Consider the following 8,077-nt stretch of genomic DNA (forward strand, 5'->3'; position numbering starts at 1 on the left):
CAAAATTACCTATATCACCTTATCGACTCCTGATATCATCGTAAGTGCTGTGGTTTATCATGATCATTACAATGTAGGAGAGCAGGAAATATCATATCCACAAAAAAGGTGTGAAGTGGTGGAAATATGTTCCTTGACCTGGCCCTGGATTTTACTACCACTTCACACCTTTTTTGTGGATATGTTTATCGTTACAGTGTTCTTAATGAGATAGCTTTGAAAATTACAAAGTCCTATCTATAGTATAGGGGCTTTTATAAAAGCGTGCAGGATTTAGATTTCTTCTCCTCGTCGTCCAATCCAGCGGCCGATTCTTTCCTGTTTGGGTCGTTCAGCTCGTCAAAAAGTCCACTGTCAATCATTTCCTGTTGCCAGGCAATGGGCACCGCCCCCGTGTTGAATTCCTTGAAGAATTTGTCATCTTTGTCGTCAAACACGATGCCCTTGATCTCTGAGAAGTCTTTGATGTCCCCCGTGTCTTTGGCGTAGACCACGTTGGGCTTGGGAACCCAGGGTGGGTCGATCAGCCCTGCCTCCAGTCGAGGGAAGTTAATGCCCTTGAACCACTCATGCTTCCTTGGGTCCTCGTTCCTGGATGACAGAGAAACACACTGAAGTCAGAGAAATATACATTCCCCCCAAAACCACCTGACCTGATACCTAGAGCCAGGTGTTTTTCCTGAACATGTGACCTGACCAGAAAAACCTCTAGAGGGCCCTAGAGTTGTTCCTGGTCCAGCCATGTACTCAGGAATCTCTCCGGGCTGAAACTGTGGTCAGCTCTTACTTGGTCCTGCATCCCAGACGCTCATCAATCTTCTTCTTGAGGAAGAGGTCGATGATGGCCTTGGTGCCCTCGTCAAAGTTCTTGTGCTCGTACTTGCATTCATCCTCGAGGGTGCGCCGTGCCACCTCCTCCTTCTGCACCTTCTCCTTATAGTCCTTGAAGGGCAGGCGAGCTGCCACCATCTCGTAGATACTGCAGCCCAGTGCCCACCAGTCCACTGACATCCGGTAAGGCTCTTTCTTCAGGATCTCTGGGGCCATGTAGCCACTTGTGCCAGCCTGAGGAGAGGGAGGAGGGGAGGAGGAGAGGAGGAGAGGACAGAGGTGTGATGACAGAGAAGGAAACAGAGAAAGAGAAGTGAGGGGTTAGGCCTAGTTCTAGGGTTCCATACCATAGCAACAAAATGTTCAGTGTTATATCAACTGTGGACTAGAGCACAATACTTGACTTAGTTGAGCTATTCAGTGGCAAATTGGTTGTGGCATAGCACAACTTTTGATTGATTGATTAATTGATTCCACCCTTACATATGCCAATCTACCCTTATGCTCACCATGCCCCTTATCAGGGACCGTATATCCCTGAATTCTACCAAAGCTCTTTCGTTACATCAGCACCACATGCTTGCACCAGGTTTCCCCTGCACTAGCCTCAGTGAGCCCTCTATCCTGGCCATGTCCTGACCTGAGCCCCCCTGAGGCTGCACCACTCTCCATTGAGTGGATACCTAATGGGACTGAGCCTTTCCTCGCAGACAGATCCCAGCCACCTCTGAGTAATGCTAAGATTAGTGGGCTGGGGGCTAACGCACTGAGCCCCTGGTCAAGGCCAATCCCCAATGGGACAAGCCTGTTTTAGGCCCCAATGTCTCACTGAACAGTGAGTGAGTGACTGCAGGTTAACGAGAGTGAAGTATATTGTAGTTCACGGACCAGTTCCAATTAAAATATAGGCTATCCCTTTTATTGGCTCCTCAGATATTTGAATGTCATTGCATTAATCAGGAGTCGACTGTATATGAGTGTGGATAGAAGTGTCCCTCCTATGGCTCAATAGGGAGCCTGAGTCGTAGAGGGTGACAGAGAGGTCAATGTCATGGACGGTAACTAACGTGGAACAGGTCACATCCCACTGAGCACACCACGTCATTTCAAAGTGGATAATTGGGGAATATTTGGTTGAGACGTTGATCAATGAGATTACAACCTATATTCACCCACTCAAAAAGAGGCAAAAGTTAGTTGAATTTCCATGATTACATAAGAATAAATGTATAGTTACAGAGACCTCAAAACGTGGTCATGGATGTGTTATTCATTTTAAGGTTGAACGTTACATTAACTTGGTAGAAAGCCTTAACTTTAGGCTATTTACTGGATTACAAAAGTAATAATGAATTGTGTTTGGTTGACAAATGCAACCAAATATCAACATTTAAAGGATAGTTCCTGCTTGGATAGTTCCATCTGAGGCACTGGCTTAATCCACTTCTCTAACTTTTATTTTTGGTTGAGTTGGAAACGTGAATTCAACATATCATTTGTTAACTTGACGACAAGTTAATAAGCTATTTGTTGTATTTCAGAGATTTATCTTCTTATTGGAAAGTTTAATTCCAGTTTGTCTACAAATTAATAATTGATATGTTGGATTCACGTCTCCATCTCAACCAACAACCAAAGTTAAAGAATAGGACTAAATCAAATCAAACTTCAAATGCACTTTAAATCGTTTGATTAGATTTAGTCCTATTCTTTAAGTTAGATTTCTGTTTGAGAATCCAACATGTCAACTATTAATTTGTAGCCAAACTGGAATTACAGCCAGACTAAGTCAGTGGCAAAGATGGAACTATCCAAACAGAAGATACATCTCTTCAAATGTTGATATTTGGTTGCGTTGACAACAAAACACAATTCAATATCACTAAATATCATACAATTTGAAATCAACCAGAGCCTGAAACCCTAGGCCTATTGTGTTATCTATTTTTAGTTTAATTCTGAGTTTAATTGAAACAATGGCTGTTGATGACTTTGCAAATGCTATATAGGCTTAAATAGCATAATTGATGATATATGAGTAATAAAGTATGGCCACATTTCATTTGCTCTGTTAAACCTATACCCTTTGGAATGACTTCAACAGCAACAGTGAATCTATCTAGTTTTTAAGTGGAGATCTCTTAACAGTCATTCCCAAGATAGCACATTGGTAATAGTCAGTGAGAAATATCATAGCTGGGCTTGGTTAAAACCCTGGATGGGAGACCAAAGGGTAGCTGTATATACAGTGGGGAGAACAAGTATTTGATACACTGCCGATTTTGCAGGTTTTCCTACTTACAAAGCATGTAGAGGTCTGTAATTTTTACCATAGGTACACTTCAACTGTGAGAGACGGAATCTAAAATCCAGAAAATCACATTGTATGATTTGTAAGTAATTAATTTGCATTTTATTGCATGACATAAGTATTTGATACATCAGAAAAGCAGAACTTAATATTTGGTACAGAAACCTTTGTTTGCAATTACAGAGATCATATGTTTCCTGTAGGTCTTGACCAGGTTTGCACACACTGCAGCAGGGATTTTGGCCCACTCCTACATACAGACCTTCTCCAGATCCTTCAGGTTTCGGGGCTGTCGCTGGGCAATACGGACTTTCAGCTCCCTCCAAAGATGTTCTATTGGGTTCAGGTCTGGAGACTGGCTAGGCCACTCCAGGACCTTGAGATGCTTCTTACGGAGCCACTCCTTAGTTGCCCTGGCTGTGTGTTTCGGGTCGTTGTCATGCTGGAAGACCCAGCCACGACTCATCTTCAATGCTCTTACTGAGGGAAGGAGGTTGTTGGCCAAGATCTCGCGATACATGGCCCCATCCATCCTCCCCTCAATACGATGCAGTCGTCCTGTCCCCTTTGCAGAAAAGCATCCCCAAAGAATGATGTTTCCACCTCCATGCTTCACGGTTGGGATGGTGTTCTTGGGGTTGTACTCATCCTTCTTCTTCCTCCAAACACGACGAGTGGAGTTTAGACCAAAAAGCTCTATTTTTGTCTCATCAGACCACATGACCTTCTCCCATTCCTCCTCTGGATCATCCAGATGGTCATTGGCAAACTTCAGACGGGCCTGGACATGCGCTGGCTTGAGCAGGGGGACCTTGCGAGCGCTGCAGGATTTTAATCCATGACGGCGTAGTGTGTTACTAATGGTTTTCTTTGAGACTGTGGTCCCAGCTCTCTTCAGGTCATTGACCAGGTCCTGCTGTGTAGTTCTGGGCTGATCCCTCACCTTCCTGATGATCATTGATGCCCCATGAGGTGAGATCTTGCATGGAGCCCCAGACCGAGGGTGATTGACCGTCATCTTGAACTTCTTCCATTTTCTAATAATTGCGCCAACAGTTGTTGGCTTCTCACCAAGCTGCTTGCCTATTGTCCTGTAGCCCATCCCAGCCTTGTGCAGGTCTACCATTTTATCCCTGATGTCCTTACACAGCTCTCTGGTCTTGGGCATTGTGGAGAGGTTGGAGTCTGTTTGATTGAGTGTGTGGACAGGTGTCTTTTATACAGGTAACGAGTTCAAACAGGTGCAGTTAATACAGGTAATGAGTGGAGAACAGGAGGGCTTCTTAAAGAAAAACTAACAAGTCTGTGAGAGCCGAAATTCTTACTGGTTGGTAGGTGATCAAATACTTATGTCATGCAATAAAATGCAAAATAATTACTTAAAAATCATACAATGTGAATTTCTGGATTTTTGTTTTAGATTCCGTCTCTCACAGTTGAAGTGTACCTATGATAAAAATTACAGACCTCTACATGCTTTGTAAGTAGGAAAACCTGCAAAATCGGCAGTGTATCAAATACTTGTTCTCCCCACTGTAGATCAATTCTCCAGGAGGTGCTGCCCAGCCTATTGTTTTTTCTTCTTCTGATAGTGGATATAACATTGAAGATCTGACGTTGTCTTAAAGGTATAAATTCAACATATTTGATACATGGTTTGTCTATGTTGAAATTTGGTTAACTTGATGACATAATCCCGTGGTTGAAATTTCACCCTCAAAACAACAGTTTACATTGATTCGTTTTTTCAAATCCATTGTATTTTCCACGTAGATTCCACATCAAAATAGGTTGACAAATTATGTTGAAACAACGTTGATTCAACAGGTTTGTGCCCAGTGGGATGGGAATGATGTAAAACCCTTGTATTATGGATAGATCCCTATCCATAGATATATCCTTATCCATAATACCATGTAATCTCACATGAAATACCATGTCATCTCACCCTAACTCTAAAAACAACTCAATCACTGTTGTTAACGTATAGTCATTAAACAACAAGGACGAGGAGTTAATCTCAGCCTATCAGAGCCCTTACCTTTTGATTGATGGTCTTTTCGCTAGGCAGCTCCACGGCCAACCCCAGATCCGAGAGTCGACATTGGCCGAAGCTGTCCAGTAGCACGTTCTCTGGCTTCATGTCTCTGTACGCTATATCCATGGCGTGCAGGTGGAGGATTCCTGTGGTGACCTGTGCAATGTAGTAATTGATGCGGTCTATTTCAAGGCCTTTTTCGCCAATGTTGTAGATGTGGTACCTGAGGTCGCCGCCATTCATCAGGGTCATGACGAGGCACAGGTGGGTCTTGGTGTCGTAGGCATAGGACAGGTTGACCAGGAACAGGCTGTTGACCTTCTCCAGGATCTGCTTCTCCAGTAGCGCCATGCCTTCACCATTCTTCTGCTTCAGACGCTTCTTGCACAGCTTTTTGCAGGCGTACATCTGGCCTGAGTTCTTCACCTGCACAGCACACACCTATGCAGAGAGAGGGACTGAAACTAATATGTCTGATAAATGTATGATAAGATCCCCCAGCTAGCACGTAACCCAGGTAGGACAAAACATTCTGAGAACCACATGTTTCTTAGAGCTTGGTGAGAGCGTGATTGTCCTATGGTTATTTAGCATACAACCTTCCCACAACTTTCTGGGAATGGTGCAGGATAGTTGCTTGGCTTTGGAACATTCTCAGCACATTTAATGGTTGACTTTGGGCACGACAAATGGTCCAACTCCACCCTTTCTAAATGTTTAAACAGAAATGGGGTGTGCCATCGATGGTTCGTCGATGTGTCATTCTGGTCATGCACGCCGTGACCGACATAGCTAGTTCGTTAGCTAAGCAAGCCACTTTAGCTAGCCAGGAACTCCTCCAGTATGTGTTGATGTCATTTCACAGGATTTGTTTTTGGACGGAAGTTTTAGAGATTGGTAAGAAATTGCATTTCTGTAGCCAAATATCTTATACATCCATTTTGTTTTTAAGCTTTAAATGACTTGGTAGGATGGTGCATTGATCAGTTTTACAGTTTAAAGACGTTATTATTGCGTTTTTGCCCAAAGTCGAACTTTAAGGAACTTGACCAAAAATATATTTCATTACTTTACCAGAATGTTTCCTAAAAGTTCAAACATGGTTACATTTCATTAAAATGTTGGTAATGTTTTAGGAACATTCTCCAACTGGTTTGACATTGGGAATGTTCTCAAATAGTTCAGAGAACGTTAAGAAACAACGTTCTCCTGTGTGAATTTTAGTACTTCAACATAATTTTTCCTACAGGTTTCCTCATGGTTCTATTTAAAGTAATGTTCTCACATTGTTCTGAGAACGTTAAGAAACAATGATCCTCTGTTGGAATTTCAGTAATACAGCATAACGTTTCCTACAGGTTTCCTCATGGTTCTATTTAAAGTCATGTTCTCAAACTTTTCATAAAAACCACAAGGAAATGTTAGTAATGTTCAGAGAACATTCTAAGAATGTTATTTAAAAACATATAAGTTCCATTCTCAGTATCAACAAAACTCTATCCTCTATCTTGTTATGTGTGTTTAGGTGTGTTGCCCGTGCCCACTAATTGGCCACACCTGATCTTAATGAGTGCCTGTTTCATTTGAAATTGGGTATCTTTGAATAGGCTTAAATTGACAGCTTTGTATGAGTAAAAAAAACATGGCATGCTAGCTCCATCCTGGTGGCACAGTGGACTAATTCCATGGACAGAGAACAAAAGAATCTCACTGACGCCGTGCCACAATTAAAAAAAAACACCTAAGCAAAGGAATTTCCATGTGTCCCATCTGTGCTTGGAGTTCAAAACAGTTAACCCAAACTAAGCTAATAGTGTTATTAAATGTCTTATTGAAACATGTTCTCAGAACATTAATAAAACCTCCCAGGAAAACTTTCAGGGAACCATAGTAAAACATTCTCAGAAACTCCCTGCAACCTACAAATGTACGTTCCCAGAAGAGGTGAAATTTTTAATTCCGTTCTCAGAACATTTGAAAAAAACATTCAGTTTTACCGGTCAGGAAACGTATGGCTTCGTTGCCAGAACCAATTGGAAACCAAAAACGTAACATTCCCACAACTTTCAAGGAACCAAATGTGTTAGCTGGGCAGTATGTAGTTAGATGAGGTACAAACAATTATCCCTTTTAGTGACTTCTTTATCATCCCTTATCATTTGTACCATCCCCATTCTCACTGTAACTGTTGCGTACCCTTAGAAACAGTGCTAAAACAGTGTTCAAGTTTACATTTTAGAACTGTAATATTTCACTACTTTTGTCAGTTAGGCAGCTGCACTTTAAACTTTGTGTGGACTTACCTCTCCAAAGCCTCCCTTTCCCAGGGTCCTGAACTCATGGAAATACTTATCAGTGATTTTCTGTTTCTCGTACTCTTTCCACTGCAGGAACTTGTCAAAGTTAGGGCTGGTCTGGTACTCTGTGAAGGGCTTTTCCTTCAGGTACTCCCGTGTGGCATCCTTCACCTTGCCCATCATCACGTCTTCAAAATCCTTGTCCGACACCGCCTTGCACTTGTCCGCTACCTCTCCTGTCAGGTAAGACAGGAAGCTCTTGGAGTCAGCCTTGCAGAACTTGTTGATGATGTTCGTCCTCGCCTTATCTTTGCCAGCGCCTTCCGCCAAATCCCAGTCGATTAGCTCGTCCAGGAACTCTGCAGCCGCCACATACTGTGGGTTGGACTCAAGGAGGAACTGCCGGAAGAACTTCTTCCCTATGGGCTGCCTCTCGCAGAGCATCTCAAATTCTTTCCCCACCGCGGCGCGGATGGACACGCACTTTTCTGGCTTGGGCAGGGACAGGCTGCACCGCCTCTTCCTCATCTCCTTTTCATCGCCCCCTTTAAGGTAGGCCGTGTTCGCCACCAGATTATCCAATCCCCCCATGTCACACAT

General features: G+C 42.9%; 1 protein-coding gene across 1 annotated transcript; it reads right to left on the reverse strand.

Moving 5' to 3' along the window:
* Positions 1-254: 254 nt before the first annotated feature.
* On the reverse strand, positions 255-8,077 carry LOC311105632 (rhodopsin kinase grk7a-like; the record flags this gene model as incomplete). Its single annotated transcript, XM_084147834.1, has 4 exons — positions 255-591; positions 788-1,065; positions 5,184-5,621; positions 7,484-8,077. 4 exons carry the CDS (start codon positions 8,075-8,077, stop codon positions 255-257), a joined length of 1,647 nt encoding a protein of 548 aa, XP_084003960.1.

This window comes from Coregonus lavaretus, assembly GCF_964263955.1.
Source record: "Coregonus lavaretus genome assembly, chromosome: 30".
NCBI classification, from domain to species: domain Eukaryota; kingdom Metazoa; phylum Chordata; class Actinopteri; order Salmoniformes; family Salmonidae; genus Coregonus; species Coregonus lavaretus.